General features: G+C 41.2%; 1 protein-coding gene across 2 annotated transcripts in view; it reads right to left on the bottom strand.

Annotated features, from left to right (window-relative positions):
* Positions 1–8,748: 8,748 nt before the first annotated feature.
* The window catches only part of LOC133399262 (large ribosomal subunit protein eL13), a 39,464-nt gene continuing 26,627 nt past the window's right edge, over positions 8,749–21,585 (bottom strand). The window contains exons 12-16 of one of the 2 annotated variants that reach the window (XM_061670669.1): positions 19,254–19,308; positions 17,224–17,275; positions 15,993–16,126; positions 15,317–15,553; positions 8,749–12,763 (exon numbers count right to left, since the gene is read on the bottom strand). In XM_061670669.1, coding sequence (XP_061526653.1) covers positions 12,611–12,763; positions 15,317–15,553; positions 15,993–16,126; positions 17,224–17,275; positions 19,254–19,308 — 631 coding nt within the window. In that variant the 3' untranslated portion in view covers positions 8,749–12,610. The remainder of the gene's footprint in view (positions 12,764–15,316; positions 15,554–15,992; positions 16,127–17,223; positions 17,276–19,253; positions 19,309–21,585) is intronic. The other variant, XM_061670673.1, reaches the window with a different exon arrangement.

Genomic DNA, 21,585 nt, shown 5'->3' on the forward strand with positions numbered 1-21,585 from the left:
TGATTGTAGATAATACACACACACACACACACACACACACACATCGCATCAGTGTGAGCACCAAAGAAAATTAAGCCCATTTATCTTGGACAGAAGCAACGAGTTAGCGGAGGTCGTAAACAAGTCCATCAATTTATTCCCTTTACATCCACGACGCAAAACGATGAGGGTTTTCAATCTGTCTCGATAATAAAAGTCATTGAAGCATCTGTCATTTTCTCTCGGTGTTTTTGAGTTCGGTTATTGATATAGTTATGGATTTGGCTGATGAACTGTGATTGATTTAAAAAAATAAAATAAAATCAATCAGCCGCAATGCAACCGAGCAATGCAACCAAAACGCGACAGAACTGGAGCATCTTGAACAAACATAAAAACAGTTCGCAACTGACCCTTGCACACATAAACCAACTCGTTGGAAAAACTGCGTTATCGGGAAACATGAGCAAATGACCGTACATGACATCACGGGAGACCTCAGCAAGAGCTCATTTCAGCCAACACGATTAACTCAGCGTGTTCTTTTTTGGGTTGTTCCCCCCCCCCCCCACCCTTTGGCCTCAAGTGGCTTGAAGTGGCAAGAAGGAGCAGCTTATACAACAAGAGAATAATAACGTGATAAGATAAGAAGAATAAACAGCGGACCTTATGTGAAGTAAGCAGAACATCTCCACCATTCACAACGTCACTTGCTACTAAAGTAAAATGGACTGTTGAAGTGTTTTTCTGAACTTTGTTTAACCTCTTTTTACACTGGCCTATTGTTACAAACTGACATGCGTGAGCCATATCTGAGCCGTGACACACATTCACATTATGTATTCTGATAGCAGAATTTATGTTTATTTTAATATTTAGAATAGTTAACGTCCTTTTATGCTTGTATGGTGTATAGCAATATTAAAATGACACTTAAAATATTGCCTTACAGTTAATAATGCTTTAAAAATGGTGACAGTCGGTGTTAGCTCTACAGCATTTCTGTTTAATAAACACTCCTTATTACTGATTCTTCATCTATAATGTTACACAAAAGATGGCGTCAAATGTTTAAAAAAAAAAAAAAAAAAAAAAGAATGTTCAATTTAGTTCAAGCACAAAATATTTTCTCCTAGCGTTATGACATATTTTTCAAATAACACAGTTGACGCACGCTGCCCTTTACCTTGGGCTGCGCATCCCATATAGCATTTGAGTCCATAACAGATGTCATTTTCTGATAAGACGGCAAACACACAATTGTGACCTCTGTACTGTGGTGCTGACTCACAGCATGACTGACATTGCAATGCACGTGCGTGAGTGTGAAAAAGGCTGCAGACATTCGTGAGCTGTCACCTGTTATTATCTTTTTGTAGCTATATATTGATTTCTTCAGATTTGCTTTGACTTAACTGTATGTTGGTTTTCTTCACTAGTTAAGCCGCACACTGCCAGTAATGCAGACTTACTCACGACAAAGCATTAACAGTTTTCTTTTACTCAAGACACTAGTGCCACCTTATTTTCATTTCATCCGACTACTATATGAAGTTGCCAGTGCGAAGCTCTTTGAATTGCACTAACCTGGAGGTGAGGGGCTTTTCAAATAAAGCACGGAACGACTGACACATCTCCTAGTGGCTGGAAATGAGTTGTTAACATTGGGTTACACAGCCAAGTCCTGTATTTTTATTTTTTTCCCCAAATCAACAACAGTCAGAAATTATTTTGTCAAAGCATATACCTAAAGAGCAATTCATCCAGCAAAGCAACACGTGTGATGATCCATCATCCAACGCGTGAAACCTAAACGTTGAAGCTCACTGATCCATTCAGTAAACAACATACGCCCGCGCATGCGGTGACACCCGTGATCAGCACGTGCGCACAAGCCCAGTGGTACCGCTGAACGCATAATTTGCTAATCATCACTATGCAGCAGTCTATGAACACTGGCAGTCGTTGCTCCCTCTAACCACCACAAAGCGTTGCGAACGGCTTTGAAACGAAATTATTATTTTCTTTATGAGGTGTAAGAACGAAAGGCCTTTGTTGCACATGGCTGTGTAATTTAGCAATAAGTGCAAGTTTAGGGAGAATTACATAAATGTGAGGAGTCAGAGGAAGAAATTATCCTAATCTGCTGCTTGTATTTTAATACGTTTCACTGATTCATGCTGCTGCCTACACTGATGACATCATGAGCTGGAGCACTTGTTGTTCCTCCACATGTTTGAGTCAATATCACCAAAAGGTGCTTTGATACTTTGCCATGTCATCACAAAAAAAGTTGAGATTTTCCATTGAACTTTATAGTCTTTGTCCATCCATCAATTTTCTGAGCCGCTTCTCCTCACTAGGGTCACGGGCGTGCTGGAGCCTATCCCAGCTGTCATCGGGCAGGAAGCGGGGTACACCCTGAACCGGTTGCCAGCCAATCGCAGGGCACATACAAACAAACAAACAACCATTCGCACTCACAGTCACACCTACGGGCAATTTAGAGTCTCCAATTAATGCATGTTTTTGGGATGTGGGAGGAAACCGGAGTGCCCGGAGAAAACCCACGCAGGCACAGGGAGAACATGCAAACGCCACACTGGCGGGGCCGGGGATTGAACCCGGGTCCTCAGAACTGTGAGGCTGACGCTCTAACCAGTCGGCCACCTGTGCCGCCTTATAGTTTTTGTATTCAGTAGATTTTATGCACGTTAACTGCAAGCAGACAATGCACGTGCGAACAGCAAAATATGTGAGCTTGCTAACAGAGTAGGCAATGACAGGGTGGACATTTTGGGCAGATTTGAGCATTTTATGAGTACATTTGTGAACCTCAGCAGCGTGACACAAGCATAATTTTCAATATGGTCCTGAAAATAGAACATACATGATAAAAAAAAATTTACTCACCAACTTTTTGTGGTCATTAGAATCATGTAAATATAAATTTAATTGAGTATTTTTTAACACACTTGTTACACACACTTAATTAGCAAAACAATGTTCGCCATACATACTAACAATCATCCAATGCAAACAACAAATGTTATAAAAATGAAAGAAGCACATTTTAAACAACTTATAATTGTACTTGTATGTGTAGGCCACTAAGAGTTTTAACATGTTCATGCTGACTGGACTGCAGGACCGTAAGTACAGTACTTCAATAGAATGTTATTTTTCTAAAAACTAACACTCTATCGAGCACTATTTGAAATACATTGGAACTTAAGGTCTAGACTTCTAGGGTATCTATAAAGTCTTTCTCTGGGCTTTCGGAGGTCGAGCTAATAAACTTTTTAGTTAGTAGAAAGGGCAGCATGTGAGCACTAAGCTAACATGCCGCGCAGTGGCTACAGGTTAGCGGCTTTGACTGAAGTCCTAATTTATGAATTTCTGTCTCCTTGTCTCCATAAGCGCAAAACATTTATTACAAGTGTCATTATATTATCGCTAAAAGAGCTCACGGGGTGTAGCTAAACACCAAGAAAGGGAAGTGGGAGAGAGCAGGAAAGCATGCTAACCGCTAAAGCTTAAAGTAGTGAAGTAGCGAATTCAAAGAAAAAAAGGTCCAGAGAAACATTTTCACAATGAACCCCTTGCCTAACCTAATTCAATCAATGTGATAACAATTGTTATTTGTCTTGTTTTATCATATCAATTTCAACCGCATGCACAGACAAGATGTAAATAGTCCCGACTTGTGACGTTGCACTTTTTGTTTTGTGGCTCATTGGAGTCCATTGGCTTAAAGATATGCTCGGCTCTCAGATATGTTAAGGGGTGGAATTTTTTATTTATTGATGACTTATAAAGACACCTTTGTGCTGTGGCTTGTGTTATGAGCAAATTCATGCCGAATCCTAATAGCAATGTTTCATTAGCGTTTTCATAAACTGACAATTAGAAAGCTGGTGCTTTTTAACTGGGGCTTCTTCAGAAATGCCGTGCATGTTGGTCCCATTTTGAGATTAAGCAAATGACTTGGTTTAGATTTACAATGTGGATGATCCTTAAATTGTACAATTGTGGACTTGTGTGGACTCGTCAATGGTATAATTCTCTGAAAATCCACTGAAAATCACTGACCTGAGATGATTCATTTCTCTGATCACTGTGATGGGAAATAAAGTAGGAACCTCTGATTTTTGCTTCTCTAAGAGTTGTGCTTGTATTGTGATTTTTTAATCAGAATCAGAATCTTCTTTGTTTGCCAAGTATGTCACAAAAAAAAAAGAAAAACGAAAAACACAAGGAATTTACTACAGGGGCTCCCTGTAGTACGGCAATAGACAGCCATTTTGACAAAGAAAATACTTTTCAGACATAAAAACATAAAAACACACTACACGCTACTCACTTAGCCTCTGGCAATTGAATGGCAAGAGGGAAGAAGCCGTTTGAATGTCTGCTTGTTTTAGTTTGCATTGATCGATAGCGCCTACCTGAGGGAAGGAGCTGGGAGAGGTGCTGACCAGGATGTGGTGGATCCAAGAGGATTTTCCATGCTCTTAGTTCTAGCAGCAGTGCAAGTACTCAAGGGTGGGTAGGGGGGTACCCACAATTTTTCCGGCAGTCCTGATTGGCCGTTGCAACAATAGGGTTCTTGTTCTGACTTTAAAAGTCTCTAAAAGGGTAGATTTGATCTTCAGGATGAGCTTCCTTGGTTGTTTTGTGCCTGATAAATCAGTTAATCAGATTATTATTATTTTTTTTGATATATAGCACTCTTACATTAGAAGTACAAGTTCAGCACAAAGGGCTTTTAAAGCAAGCAAAACAACAACACAAAACAATGCCACCCACAAACATAAACAGATGCACACACACACACACACTTCTCACGCTGCAAGGCAACTAAAGCACTAGCTTACTGTCAACAGTTTGCAATTTATAGTGGGAAAACACCACAGACTGGATAAAGCCAAAAAAATAAAAAGCTAAACATATACTACTACTACTACTACTACTAGTACTACTACTACTACTACTACTACTACTACTACTACTACTACTACTACTACTACTACTACTACTACTACTACTACTACTACTACTACTACTACTACTACTACTACTACTACTACTACTACTACTACTACTACTACTACTACTACTACTACTACTACTACTACTACTACTACTACTACTACTAATATAAGGCAGCACAGTGGGCGACTGGTTAGAGCGTCAGCCTCACAGTTCTGAGGACATGGGTTCAATCCCCGGCCCCGCCTGTGTGGAGTTTGCATGTTCTCCCCGTGCCTGCGTGGGTTTTCTCTGGGCACTCCGGTTTCCTCCCACATCCCAAAAACATGCATTGATTGGAGACTCTAATTTGCCCGTAGGTGTGACTGTGAGTGCGAATGGTTGTTTGTTTGTATGTGCCCTGCGATTGGGCTGGCAACCAGTTCAGGGTGTACCCCGCCTCCTGCCCGATGACAGCTGGGATAGGCTCCAGTACGCCCGCAACCCTAGTAAGCAGAAGCGGCTCAGAAAATGGATGGATAATAATATACCAGCAGTAATGATAATAATTCAATTATTAGAGTAAACTAAAATTCCAATTGAGTTGGGGTGCTGTGTAAAATGTAAATTAAAAACAGAATACAATGATTGGCAAATCCTCCTATATTCAACCTATATTCAATTGAATACACTACAAACACAAGATATTTAATGTTAAAACGGATGAACGTTATTGTTTTAGTGAAAATATTCTTTCATTTTGAATTTGATGCCAGCAAAAAGGTCCAGAAAAGCTGTGACAGGGCCAACAAAACAATGGCAAAGTTGAAGAATGCTTAATAAACACCAGTTTGGAACATTTCACAGGAAGATAGTTCAATTGGAAAATATCATCCGGATTGTTATCCGCACAAAGTTAAAAATTCAACATCTGTGATGGTATGAAGGTGTGTCAGTACTCATGGCATGGGTAACTTCTACATCTGTGAAGGCACCATTAATGCATAGAGGTTTTGGCACAACATATGCTGCCATCCAAGCAACGTCTTTTTCAGGGACGTTCCTGTTTATTTCAACAAGACAAAGCCACATTCTGCATGTTACAACAGTGTGGCTTCGTAGTAAACGCGTGTGAGTACTAGACTGGCCTGCCAGCAGTCCAGAGATGTCTGCCATTGAAAGTATGTGGCACACTATCAAGTGCAAAACACAACAATGGAGAGGCAGGACTGTTGAGCAACTGAAGTTGTACATCAAGCAAGAATGAGAAAGACTTCCACCTACAAAGCTTCAACAGCTTGCGTCCTCAGTTCCTAAATGCTGAATGAGTGTTGTCAAAAGAAAGGTGAACTTAAAGTTAAACATAGCCCTGCCCCAGCTTTTTTGGAATGTTTTGCAGGCATCAAATGCAAAATTAATGAATATTTGTTTAAAAAACAACAACATTTGTCAGTTTAAATATTAAATATCTTGTCTTTGTGGTGTATTCAATTGAATATAGGTTGAAAATGATTTGTAAATCCTTGAATTCTGTTTTTATATATTTTACACAATGTCCTAACTTCAAAATTAATCAAAAGCTACGCTAAAAAAAGTGAGTATTAAGTTTGTCTCTAAAAATGTACACCCAAGCAGCTGTTTTCAGATCTTTAGGGACCATAATAACAAAAGGCTTTGCCACAAACTGATTCAAAAAGGAAGTTGGAACAGGACCTTAAAAAGGAAGTTGATGGTTTTAGATGAGAAACAACTTTACCAAGGATTACAGCATCAACCAGGACCTTTTGATCTTTTAATCACAGCTAGCTCGAGTGCAGGTGGGTACTTCGACATAAACACATACACATCTTGCAACTGCGTCTTCTTAGAGAAGACCTTCTTTGCGACTGATATGTTATGAAAGTATCCTGTCAATCATTTCATTCATTTCAATAAAACATTCATTTCAGCAGCAAGGCTGAGAGATACATTTCAGGTGTGTAATGTCCTGCGTATGCACGCCCACTTCGTAACTGAGTGTTTGTGTGTTATTGTGTGCAGTGGGGAGCCCGCACAAAGAATCATGTGAGAGAGATCAGTGGCGCTCGCTGGAAGCCTTTCGAAGGTGTGCGATGTTCTCTCGGGGGAAGGAGGAGAAAGTTGAGATATTCCACTCTCCGCCTTCCTATTAGTCATATCCTCGTTACACTCAGGCAACCAAATGGCGAGGGTGGCGCTTTTCTTTCATCGGCTCCTCCTGTTTTTGCCGCAGAACTAAACCCAGATGGGTTTAAAGAATTGAAACGACAAACTCCAATTCAAATGAAGTTGGGAAATTGTGTAAAATTTAAATAAAGACAGAATGCAAACTACACTACAACCCATGGTCTGCTGCTTATTGCTAAAGAACGGAAAAAGCTTGAAACAAAGAAGAGTGTCTACGCTTTCTTTTGGTAGTTCGGTGCTTAAATGGTCACAGAACACAATATCCGGAGGGTCTTGAAAGATCAGTCAAAGTGCTCTAAAACAGCTGGCAATATGGGGAACTGCTTTGAAAACAGCTAGTGGTGAATGAAATAATGGAAACATAGCACTATATGGTGTTAAAAAAAAAACAAATGCAAAGAAATTGGTTGTTTTAAGTGTAGTTAGTGAGTTTTCACGTGAGCGTCGCGAGTTTTGGCCTACTGTAGCACCTAGCGAGTATTCCTGTGTTTGACGATACCACTTAATAATGGCTGAAAGTGCTCCTGCTCCTTTTTTTCCCCACTTCACCCAAACTCACATTTTGGCTCCCAACATTAAGTGACCATGACTCGTAACTAAATAAAAATATATATAATAAGTGGGCCCACTTGTAAGTCAAGGTAACACTGTAAAGGGTAAAGAGAAGTTGGTTGAAAGTGTGGTTTTCTTCCCCTGAAATTCCTCTCCATTCCTGGAGGTGGCAATAATGCAAATTGCAACGTGGATGACAACTACAGACACCTGAAAGAAACATCATCATTTCTGTAACTCTTCCGTTTATTGGTAATTTTTAAAATCCTGTATCTGTACTATAACGCAATGCTGTCTTAATTCTATTTGAATCCTGCAGCGTTGGCGTGAGCGCTCGTCGTATCATTTGTCAAAACAACCACTCATGCCAGAGTGGATGCCTGCTTTCGGTTTCATTGTCCGTACCGGTCATTAAGTTGTTTTTAATTGTTTACATTGATCACTCCAAGCAGACAGAAAACAACACAGCGAAAGATAAGATGAGGGCGAGGAGGTCTCAATTGATCGTGGCATTCACCTGCGCCGCTGCAGGCTTGAGGGAAGATAAGTGACCTCGCCAACCCCTGCAGCCATCGCATTTAGCACAGTCTACTTTTTTCAGTTCCCTGCAGTCTGTGGTGCATCCTGTATTTGTGTCCCTGAATCTGACAAAAATGAAGGCCTCCCCACAAGTAGGTGTCACCATGGAAACAACCGTTTTTCAGCGCCCTCGACAATAGCTGTTAAATGAAAGGAGCTGTGATGGAATTAAAGACTAGGCTCAGTGCGTCATGCCGTCCACTAAGTGCTCGCGTCGTCATCACCAGCCAAAGCGCACAGAGCCAATGTGCACCTGATAGCAGAAACTATGTCATCGAGCACATTAGCACTCCCGATGAGTCGTTTGTGTTTCTCCTCAGCTAAAGGAACATATATACAATATACACGATGCATATGTGTTCACATTTAGGTATGGATTCGTCATCAGAATGATGAGACGCTGCTCTTTTCATACTGTCAGGTTTATTTACATAACCGCAAGACAGAGCGTCAACCACACGAACATCGTTTGTGCAAATGCAGGCTTGCAAATCACACACACATCAAGTCAAAAGAAAAGACAACACAGCACAGGTTAACAATCGAAGTAAGCATGCACAAAGTCCCTTTATTTCCTTCTTTTAAAAAAAGTCAAATATTCACTCATGACGCCTGGATTGTTTTCTTAACCATGTGGAATGTTGCATATTGGTGTTATGAACTGTAAACCTTGTTCTGGACAGTAGCAGCTGCGTGTGGTAAAAGGGAAGTGTCCTAATGAGAAATGCATCAAAATGCTTGAAAACCAAGCTCATGTCAGTGTCATTACAGTGGAACCTCGAAAGCACGGGTGTCACACTCATTTTTGTCACGGGCCATATTGTAGTTACGGTTTTCCTCAGAGGGCCGTTATGACCGTGCAACCATAAAAATCTTTAATCGCCTCATCATATTTGCACGTGGAATTTATGAACTAGTTTTGGAATCAGAAATCAGGGGTAATGGGGTTTTTCAACTATTGTTCATGTTTGTTAAAATGCTTGCAGTATGTCCTCATTATCATTTGTGATATATGACTATTTGAAATTTCGGTGCAGATTTGAACAAGAGCAACCCTTGAATACGTGTTTGCAATCCTTCACCACTGACTTGACGCTCGACGTTTATGAACGAGCGGCAAGCTGGTAACTGAGATAAAACGTTTTGACAATATTCCTCAGCTCTCTGATTACCATTTGGTAGTGACACTCGCTTGTGGAAATTGTAACGCACAGATTGAAACTTTTTACACAAGCGTAGCATTGTGCTGACATGCTGAGATAAGCCAAGACAAGCTCTTTCCATGAATTGTGATTGATGTTTACTCCAGTTGTGTTGTTTTTCATTCTCTTTTTTTCCCCATCCCATCCCGCAGTATTGCACGCCAATCACATGAAGCATTTTTGTTGTTGTTGTTTTTTTTGTTTTGTTTTTTTGTTACAGGGCCATACTTCCTTTAGGATCATTTACATTGGTACAGGTCCATATCGAGGCCCACTGGATCAATAGTTTTCCTGTGTGTGACAGGCCAGCCCTCCACAGTTGGCTTCTTCAAAGCAGTCCAACAACACCGCATGCTTGTGTACGTGTACGTTGTGTATCCACCAGTCGATAAGAGTGCATCAAGGGAGAGCTGCGGGAGCTCCAGAGGAGCTAATGATGAAAAGTGGGAAAAGTGTTTTTATTTTGGGTCTTTTCCTTTTGCTGAGTCAGGGCACGTCGTGATTGTCTATCACGACGATTCTGCACGTCACAATTCACGGCGTCACGACTCGGGGAGACGACAGCTTTGCCAACATACATGAAGAGTTGTGGTTGTAAAAATTGAACACGTTCATTATTTAAGACACCGACCTGTTTCGGACCCTAAAATTGGGACAAATAAACTCCTAAGGATAATCCACCCATAAATCTTCCGCACCGCTTATCCTAACTACGGTCAGCGGTATGCTGGAGCCTATCCCAGTCGACTCTGCCCGAGAGGCGGGGTACACACCGAACCGGTCGCCAGCCAATCGCAGGGCACATAGAGACAAACAACCACTCACATTCACACCTACGGGCAATTTTGGAGTCTTCAATGAATCTACCAGTCCATGTTTCTGGGATGTGGGAGGAAACCGGATTTGAACGTGGGTCTTCAGAACTGCGAGGCAGATGTGCTAACCAGTGGGGCACCGTGCCACAAGGATACTCTTAAAGAATAATCTTATAAAACATTGTCTGGCATTTGACGTTGGTCAGGAATGGGAAAAATTAGAAGTGGGTCTTTCGTGTACGTAGAAAAAGTCTTAGATATTTAAGTTCAGCTGATGAAAAATGGGAGTTAAAAAAAAAAGGGTTACGTTTTTTGTGCAGTGTATAAAGCCAACCAAACAACAAATACTGTGTCAGTTTTCCAGTAATGAGCGCATTCATTTTTGTTACAAAATACGACTCAATCCTTATGAAAAAATGTGTATTGGAAACAATGTTAGTTGACTTCATGTTCAGATGTTCAAGCATTTTGTTTTGTAATGCACATTGGGATATTCAATGATGGGATATGGGTTCCATTCACAAGAGACAAAAACATTTTACGCCCAAAATGAACTTTTTGGGAAACTGCTTTTTTTTTTTTTTTTTTACTTTTTTCCACGCCACGGCTGAGGAGGTATACATGTAATTTTGTAATCAGAGTTTCTGGTTCAATCCCAGACATCTCACAGGTTCGCTATCATTGCATCTTTGCTTTAAACCGCTCCCTCCGAGCAGTGTAGCACCTTGCTTGGCGGCCTGTGCTATCATTACATGGTGTTTAATATGATAATAGAAGAAAATGACCTATATACAGTGGATTTAACAAGTCGACACACCCCTGTTCAAATGCCTGGTTTTATGGGAAAAAAATGAGACCAAGATAAATTCCACTGGGATGTGGCTGTGTTCAGAATTAACCAATTGCATTGCATATTAAATGGGAGTCAGTGTTAGCACAAAAGCCTCCCAGAACACCCGAAATGCATTGGGTTAATAATAAGAGCCACGTTAAATCCTGGCAGGTGTGTGCTGACACCTTTTTAACATGAGTTTGAATGTGAGTGGGTAATTCTGAATAGAGTCACATCCTAGTTGTAAGACGTTGTGCTTACTTGTGCAATCACATTATTTCAGTTGTTTATTTTTACTTCCACTCTCGAAAAGACAATAAAAAATTAGTTGTACAGGGTCTAGGTCACATTCATTGTGGGAAAAGGTTTTGATATGATTTTTTTTTTTTTATATACAACAAAAAACCTGGCCTTTAAACAGGGTTGTGTAGACTATTTATAAAGAACTGTAACACGTACATATATTCTCTTCTTATATGCACACTAGTGAATATAATCGTATTCAATTTTCTGTTTGTGTTGCAGCTCGGCTTTGTGCTTTCAACGAATCTGATCGGTGAAACAACAAAGTTGCAGAAAGACGTCTACTACCGTAAAGGTTGAGCGAATGTAAACAATACTTACAATATATTAGCCACTTGACAAAGTTACAAATCGTTGGGAAATGTCATGTTTTTATGTCCGTAGGCCAGAGGCAGTTTCACAGGCAGATGAAGATAATCACGACATGTGACAAATCAGTGATGATGGTGATATCGGTGATAATGTTTGATGGTCCAATGAACTGGGAAGTAGGTGATTAATACTGATGACCACAAAAGGTCAAGCAGTGTTATTAATTGATCCATTTCTGGACTTTGTAAGCATGACCTTTGTGAACCCCGCCGAGTGGATCATTTTAACGTGTCATCCTCGTGAAGATTTGATCAAGAAATAGTGTCCTTAAATGAAGCCAAACACATTCCAGTACATGTGATGACAGGTCAGTGTCGCATGCCCACAATAGGAACTGCATCAGCTTTCATTGTGATGAATGTATCACAGCCTGATTGCTTGTGTTACTCTTTGTAATATATTGTTAAATGATGATACTGGCAGAAATGAAAATAAATGAGACAAAAACTAAGAGGCTGTATTTCAGCACCGGTGATGAATATCAGTCCTCCGTCTGTGATTAATGGATGACAGATTGGCTGGCATGCACAAAGCCAAGACAAAGAAATATAATCCTTCAGATGCTGATTCAGCTGGGATGGTTCCGTTGCAAAGCCAGGGTGATGTGGCGAATCCACACCGAGCGGAAAAACGTAACTCACAGGCCCTGGTGGAAAGTCGAGACAATCTTCTGTAGGAGTGGAATAAATGATGTTGAGGATTTTTTTTTTCTCATCTTATCCCAGGAGGCAGTCCTCCCTCTCCCCTGTCTCAGTTTGAGGGACAGGTGCCGCTGTCACAGTTCAGGACTTGTTTAGGGGTTACTCTGTCGGGCTGGTGGCAACCGGGGTGAGGATGGGTGTGGGCGAGTCCCTCGCTGGACACATAGGGGGGATGGCCTTATGGCTGTAGTACTCCACAACCTGCTTGGGCACCTCTGCCAGGACACATTTGGCCAACGCTGCTGGTGAAGCCTGCAACACATTCATTGAACATTGGTGAGACCTACTGGAAGTTCATTTATTATGCCCCTCGATCGGAGCTGGGAACTCTGGCGGGTTTAGACCCCGGAGGCATCACCTGTCAATCATAGCAGAGACGTTGATAGACTGACAAGTATTCAGACTCGTGACTTTCCCACAGCTGAGAGCTTAGATAGCGATAGAGTCATTTAAAAGGCAATCTCCATTTCTTATGTACGTCGTTTCACTGATGCCCTGCATTTCTTAATTGTTTCCCTTCTGCCGACGTCTGTGTTCGTCCGTTCGTTTTCTTTACCGCTTATCCTGCTCCAGGACACAGTGAAAATGGAGCTCATCCCAGTTGACTTGGGGTGAGTGGAAGGGTCCACGTGGACTGATCACCTGTCAATCGCACCACGCCTCACACAGGTGGTCTAAAGCTAAAACGTCTCCAATAGCTTTTGTTTTACACAAGTTGCCTTCAAGCGCTACCAAAGATGACGATATCCAATGTTTAGGCTTCGTTCGTATATACATCATATTTGTATAAATAAATGATATACATGTATTTACCTTTTGTCCCAAGACACTAGCCATAAAGAAAACAATATTTTAGCAAATCCGGCTTCAAACCATCATGTCATCAACCTGTAGTTATACGAGTGATCGCAGCATACACAGGAAGTACGCTAAGCTGTTTTCCACCTTTGGTCACGTGACGTTCCGCATATTGCGGATTGAGACACAGAGACAGTCTACCTTTTACATTCCCACGTATGAACAATGTACACACAGGGCTGTTGTTAATCTTAAAAACAAAAACAAACTGTGTCTTGGCCGTCACTTTTTATGCGACAACTGCGCATTAGAGAGCAAACTCTTCAGAGAGTGGATGGATTTGGAAACATCCACTGTGAGAGTCTCACAGTGGATGTTTCCAAAAAAAGATGGTGTTACTCTTTTCATCGAAGAAACTGAAAAACATTTCTTTTCAATAACGTAGGTCATGAGCCAGTACGTTACATTCATTCAGCTTTTATTGTGTGTGTGTGGATGTGTCACTCAAGATAATGCATTTGCTGTGACCATTGGCAACACATCACCCCCGCAAACCAAATAAACGTTGCGTAGAATATTAAAAATATGCTTTTTGATTAAGACTCGGGAGAGTGAATGCAAGCAGTTGGTGCACATCCTCGCGGTACTCGCCTGGCATGCAAATGACAGTGTTTACCATTTTTTTTGCGGCTCTGTGAACTGGGATGCTTTTGACTATTTTGTCGTCTTTATGGTTTTTTTTTGTTGGTTTTTTTTTAAGAGCGGGGGAATAAAATCATTTTATCAAAATGGAAAATCACAAAACAAGATGAATAGCCTACTGAGAGACAGCAGACTTCTGCCAAGGCTTAAACACTTGTGATGTCACGTCTTGAAATCAAAGAGGTCATTAGGTCAACTTGCTGTCCGCGGCTCCGCAGAAGCACATTGACTCTCCCCAGTTGCACTGGCCCCGCCCCCAGACTCGCACACCTTCACGACCTTGTAGACAGTTGGAACTGATTGTATGTACAGTTGAAACCAGAAGTTTACATAAGCTATAGAAATTGACGTCCTTTTTATTTTCCTTCACTTTCTGACATGAAACCAGACTAAACTTTTCCTGTTTTAGTTCAATTATGATAACCAAAATTATTTCTGGCGGCACGGTGGCCGACTGGTTAGAGCGTCAGCCTCACAGTTCTGCGGACCCGGGTTCAATCCCCGGCCCCGCCTGTGTGGAGTTTGCATGTTCTCCCCGTGCCTGCGTGGGTTTTCTCCGGGCACTCCGGTTTCCTCCCACATCCCAAAAACCTGCATTAATTGGAGACTCTAAATTGCCCGTAGGTGTGAATGTGAGTGCGAATGGTTGTTTGTTTCTATGTGCCCTGCGATTGGCTGGCAACCAGTTCAGGGTGTACCCCGCCTCCTGCCCGATGACAGCTGGGATTGGCTCCAGCACGCCCGCAACCCTAGTGAGGAGAAGCGGCTTCAGAAAATGGATGGATGGAAAATTATTTCTTTTAGCTAAATGCCAGAATAATAAGACAATATTTTTTTTGGGGTGGGGGGGGGGCAATTTTTCATTTCTTTTATCAAAGTCAGAATTGTACTTACAATTCATTAATATTTCGTACCATTGCCTTTAAACTGTATGACTTGACTCAAACTTTTTGGGATATCCTTCCACAAGCTTCTCACAATAGTTGGGAGGAATTTTAGACTCGTTCCTCCCAACAGAACTGGCGTAAGTGAGCCAAGTTTGTAGGCCGCCTTGCTTGCACGTCTTTTCAATCACATTCACATACCTTCACCACCTTGTAGACAATCGAAACCTTTGTACAGTGGCTGTAATCCCAATTCACGTAACACAACTGCAGGGTGGCAACTCTCTACAGTACTACACTAGCTGGATGTTTTGTTTCGTTATTTGGCGTGCTTACAGATCGACCACCGCACACACAAACATAAGTAGGCAAATTAACCTCTGTCGATGAAAACATATTGTCCTGGACAGCGGTAACTCACCGTCTTGAAATCCCGGAAGGGCACGAATTGCACGATGTCCCTGAGGACCGGCTCGCCCTTCGGTGAGCGCAAGACACCGTCATCGCCGTCTAAAATCTGCATGTCTGTGAAGTCTGCGTTGCCGACCCCAACAATTATTATGGAGAGAGGCTGGGAGGAGGCCCGCACGATGGCTTCGCGCGTGTCCGCCATATCTGTCACCACGCCATCAGTGAGGATGAGCAGGATGTGGTACCGCTGTTGGAAGATGGAGAGTGTTTTTGTAAGTGTTGTCATCAGCCTCATTGCGCTGCAGGATGTGGTCAACCGGGTGGTATCATTCAAAGATTTAAAGAAGAATAAAAAGCAAAGAGACCAAAATCACCAACAATTCCTGATTTGTTCTCCAAAGAACAGATTGTGACCTGAATTATACAAAATGAGATAAACAAGCAGAACAATGGCAACATGCCAATAATATTATATGTCCCACAAATATTGCGTTAGTATGTGACTGCGGTCCAAGATAAAAGAACAATACTTGTGCATTTATAAAGGTCTTCTTTTCCTCTCCGCTTCATTACTGTGAAGAGTGAGTTAAACCACAGGCTGTTCACACAAGACACTCGGTGGGAGGCAACAATAACACAGGATGCATTACATTATACATTATATGCATGCGTAGCGAGACACTCACAGACGCGTCTTTAATGTTGCCGTCGCCAGCTGACAGCTTGGCTATCCTGTTAATGATGGGAGAAACATTGGTGGGGCCGTACAGCTGGATTTTAGGAAGGCAGTTCTGGTATGCCTCAACCACTCCTTGGATCTCTGATCAAACACAACAACACCACCGTCAGCCACCAAAAAAAGGAGAAAGATGAAGACTTGAAAAGTGGATGCTTTGTGTTATGACAGAAGGGCAAAACACACAAGAGACCCAAACCCTCGAACTGCATATATATTTACTGATCAATGTGGAATCCATGAAAACGTGACTTGGTACTGGCTCTTCTGAGTCCAATCAGAAAACGGTTTACCAGTCGTTATATATTCAGTCTAGGCCTGTATTGGTTAGTAAACATTATTTACCGCCAGTCATTCTAGTTTAACACTCATATACAAATCCTGTACACTACACACCAAACGTTTGGGATATTGGGCTTTCAGTTGAAATTTCATGATGACTAAAATGCACTATAACCTTTACAGGTGAACCAAATTTGACCTTGGGATTTCTTTTTGAATGCACATGGCCAACTGTACTGCACATCTTGCTTTTCCCTCAAGGAGCTGAATGGCAAAACTCAAAACAGTTGTTTTGAGTTTTGTTCAGATGTCCAATGACATCCACTTCTATGCCTTTCTGCGACTCTTCCGGTCGCTCCGTACCTACTGATAACACTCTGTGACACTCTAAGCTCAGTGGCCACACCCCTCTGAGAACATTCTGTTTGAAGCCGCCCAAATGGCGAGGAACTGTGAGGACAGCAAGTTGCGCAAAAAGTCCCGAAATATTGAACATTTGGAAAACGTTTCGAGAAGATCGGACTAAATTCAACTGTAATAGTTATATAATAGCACCCGATAGCAAATAGCACCCGAGGTTCATCCTGAAATTTCACCTGATCCCTAACTTTTTGTGAGTAGTGTATTTATGTATAAGCAGCATTTTCAGATAACTTCTGTTAATTATCACATGGTCGTCATGAAAAATGGTGTCTACTGATTCATCTTGATGCGGATGCGTGACAAGGGAGAGGTGTAATCATCCATAATAACTCATTGTTCAGAATATGGTTGCTTGTGTGGAAGTGATTTTTTTTTTTTTTTTTTTTTTAATCAATTGAGGCCAAACATAACTTGGCTGCAACCAGCAGAAGTGCTATGGATCGGAGCGTTATTTCCATCAAACTATTCAACCTTACCTTCACATTCATCATCTTCTGGATTGAAATTGATGGCGAAGTCATGAGATACCTGGACAGAAACACAGTAAATTGAAACTGACTGCATATTTCATTAACAATATTACAATCTTGTCCATTTAATAGCAATTGAAGCGTATGTTTGACTGAAATTCATCTTTTGAGCAGCTCGTTCAAACAATTAACAGTTATACGTGAAAAGACTGCAACCATTTTCCTTTTTAGGTCTTTTTAAAAGAGCCTATTGAATTCTCATTACAACTGGCTATTAACATGGACATAAACAAGCAGTCAGAGAGAAACAAAAGTTTTAAAGCACTGGTTGCGTGTTGTGTTTCCTCTGTATCCTTTTTCTTTGCTACTCAAAATTGTTTTAAATTGTACAAATGATTATTATCGTTAGTATAAGTATTGTTAGTGTGATGATTATTTTGAAAGAAAACTATTAAGGCTAGGTCTACAATTTGTTCCCAGTGGCCATGACAGCTGACGCTATCCCAAAACGTAGTGCAGCGTGGGATTTTGGACCAAACATGCCGGTAGGTCCTTCTTGTCATTAAAGACATTTGTTTTTGTTTTTCTGTTTTGTTGACAGCCAAACCAAGTAACTCCTCTCCAGCTGGCTGCATATTTGTTGTTTCAATTATTCAATGTATGAATGAAAAATTCACATATATAGAGATAGGAGAGAACGCTATTACAATGAATCATGCATATCTTCCTTCCGCCGCTACGGTCGTCTTCCGCTGCGCACTGCATAGGTGTGACTAATACCATCAGTAATAAGGAGGTGTGACAAATGGCATCAGTAATGCACAAGTGCGACGAATGACATCAGTCATGGCCACTTGTTCAGGTGCTCCACAGTGATCTTTTATTGTGCGCCAGCTCCATCTGATCATCTACGGCAGTGTCGTTAATGTAATTATTCTCACTTAAGCTTTTCTAATCAAAACTTAATTACTGAACAGTACCAACTCATAATCATGCATTCCTGTTTTTTTGTTGTTGTTGTTTTTTACTCGCACATACGGTAAATAATAATACTAATATGAAATTAGATTTATTTAGCACCCAATGATAGGAGAAATGTCTTGAGGTGAATTTAAGCAAAGGTGGGTGGGGGGAGAAAAAGAGCTGAAAATTCTATCAATTGTCCCTAAGAGTAAAAGGAACCTCCGTTAACAATGAGTTCTTATATTGGCGCTGTTTGAAATTCTAATTACGAAGGACCTAACCCAATGAAAATGTAAGATGCAATCTGCTGTTGGTTACGCACATTCAGTGTGACCGTGAAAATGTTTTTGATAAAAACTGTTTTTTCTCATTTAAACTTTCTCCTTTTCTCCGCTCCACTGGCATAACCTTGTTTTCCTCACGAAGTGTGCAACTTTGTTTTGCTGTGATCTTCCTGATTCATGTCTGCACACGCGCAGTAAGAAGATGGAATAGTCCATTGCATAAGAAGGAAGGGGGAGAGCATTTGAAATAATCATGATCTTTTTTTTTTTCATTTTTAAGCAGGGGAATTCAAATTAAAACAACAATAATTGCTTTAAATCAAAAACTATTAATCACGTTTTGTGGCCCTAGGAATCCCTAGAACATGAAAAACCAGTTTGTGTGTGCGCGTCTCTCGCGTTTGATGCTACTCCCCAAAGTTGCAAGCCATCACTGGAAGCTTGCGGTTGCCAAAGTCCAATTATGAGTTCTTGAATGTAATGAATGGAAATTGAACATCACCACCAAGGGCTCTATTATTTGAGCCTGACACATTATTTTCTCAGAACCAGTTGATAGTCCAAGGTAAGGGTTTAATGAATATAAACAACAACATAATCAGTTTTAAATGCGAGACTGGGATCGCATGACGAATTGTGTTGTCAATTTCTTTTTTTTTTTTTCTTTTTCTATGGAAATCATCATGTGCATGTGCATTTCCAGGTTATTTGAAAAGGGACCTGAATATAGAGTGTGCATAATGTCGTCTGAAGTGAAGGTCAATTGAATGCAGATGGACAAAGACTCACCTCATAATTTGGAGGGATTCTGGCCCCAAACCCCAAGGCTGAAAATCTTTTGTCACTGGAAAAAAAAAATTAATCTATCAGGCACAAATAGTGTGTAGTGGAATTTGCGCAAGCGTTTGACAGTAATCTCAACCATATTCATAGTTTATCCATCTGTTCACATCTCCAAGGTCACACCCTTCTGCTTGTTTGCATTTCATAAATGTTAAGAGCCTGAATTACAATTTGAAATTTTCTCCCACGTTCCCCGCAGGCAGCAGCTGCACCGTGTCTGCCTCAGAGACCAGCTCACAGTCTTTATCCTCTCTACTTTCCCTTGGGTGCACGCGTTAGATGATCTTGATAATAATGTAACATTGGGAGCTCATGGTCAGGCCGCACATGTATCAATGGCAAGATGAAGACTTAAGTCTAGCCAGATGAGCTGAAGTGATGCTTCTAGGTCTTGTCTCAATGGATATACTGTGTTATAGGTTGTGGCAGCCATCGGTGCACACATTGTCATTGCCTTCATGTGGCCATCGCAGAGCTCGCAGAGTATAACAAACCTCAGGAGAACTTTCACAAATAAATACTTTCCAAATAAGTGACCAGTCAGGCAAACCACACAGAGAACCAGGCAAGCATGCAACGACAGATACACCACACGTGTCCGAACCCGGCTGAACTGTTGCGCAGTGTGCGTGCTTCTGCAACTAGTTTTCGTGAGTGGCCGGCCGTGGGCCTCTGGTTTTGCTACAATTCAAGATTCGAATCACAGGTGAACGGCGCCGCAACGTTGCAGGTGTAACAGCCAATCAAAAATGCCATGTCGTATCACAAGTGCTTTCACGACAAAAATATATTTCCAGGTTTGAAGCGAGATCCACACAGAACAATCTGTACCAATACAGTATCTAGAGTATTGTGTTACACAATAATACTTAACTATATTTAGAGTTTCATATAAACTTGTGGCTGAAAAGCGAAGCGTGGAGAGCCTCTGCCACAAAAATGCACCAGTACAGTTCATGAATGGAGCCAACAGCCTCTTAAATAGCCAGACTTTTATTTCTCATCCTTTCCTCTCTTTGTATTGTTATAAAAGAGCTAAAGCTGCCAGGGCAATCCACTTCTTCCTTGACAATGGTACTATGTTGTTTGTGGTTCAAAAAAAAAAATAATAATAATAATAAAAGCAATCAGCTTATGTAGTGTCTCAACATGTTGTCTGATAAGAATACTATCTGAGTTTTTCCGTTGTAGCGAGTTGTTTTATGTGCAAGGGCAAATCGCTGAGTGTATGGGTCTGAGTTACTGAATTTTTTCCCCTTCTTGAGCAACGGTTGGGGGATCAGCGCCTTGCTCAAGAGCACCGAGAGTAGTAGTCAGAAAGCATAGTAGCATTTTCCCCCAATCTAGTTGCCCTTTCTGAGGCTATTCTTGTTGCAAATGATCATTTTCTCTTTTTTCTGACTTGTACTACTTATACAACTTGTTGAATGTTACTTGGAAAATAATTGTACAACCCCAATTCCAATGAAGTTGGGACGTTGTATTAAACATAAATAAGAACATAATACAATGATTTTTCAAATCATGTTCAACCTATATTTAATTGAATACGCTATAAAGACAAGATATTTAATGTTCAAATTGATCAACTTTATCGTTTTTTGCAAATAATCATTAACTTGGAATTTTAGGGCTGCAACACGTTCCATAAAAGCTGCGACAGGGTCCTGTTTACCACTGTGTTACATCACCTTTTCTTTTAACAACATTTGGGAACTGAGGACACTAATTGTTGAAGCTTTGTGGGTGGAATTATTTCCCATTCTTGCTTGATGTACAGCTCGCGCTGTTTAACAGTCTGGGGTCTCCGTTGTCGTATTTTACGCTTCATAATGCGCCACACATTTTCAATGGGAGACAGGTCTGGACCGGAGGCACACCAGTCTAGTACCTGCACTATTTCACTGTAACATGTGCAGAATGTGGTTTGGCATTGTCTTGCTGAAATAAGCAGGGGCGTCCATGAAAAAGACGTTGCTTGGATGGCAGCGTATGTTTCTCCAAAATCTGCATGTACCTTTCAGCATTAATGGTGCCTTCACAGATGTGTAAGTTACCCACGCCATTGGCACTAACACAGCCCCATACCATCACAGATGCTGGCTTTTGAACTTTGCGTCCATAACAGTCCGGATCGTTCTTTTCCTGTTTGGCCCGGAGGACACGACATCCACAATTTCCAAAAACAATTTGAAATGTGGACTCGTCGGACCACAGAACACTTTTCCACTTTGCATCAGTCCATCTTAGCTGAGCTCGGGCACAGAGAAGCCGGCGG

This window comes from Phycodurus eques, chromosome 2 (assembly GCF_024500275.1).
Source record: "Phycodurus eques isolate BA_2022a chromosome 2, UOR_Pequ_1.1, whole genome shotgun sequence".
NCBI lineage: Eukaryota > Metazoa > Chordata > Actinopteri > Syngnathiformes > Syngnathidae > Phycodurus > Phycodurus eques.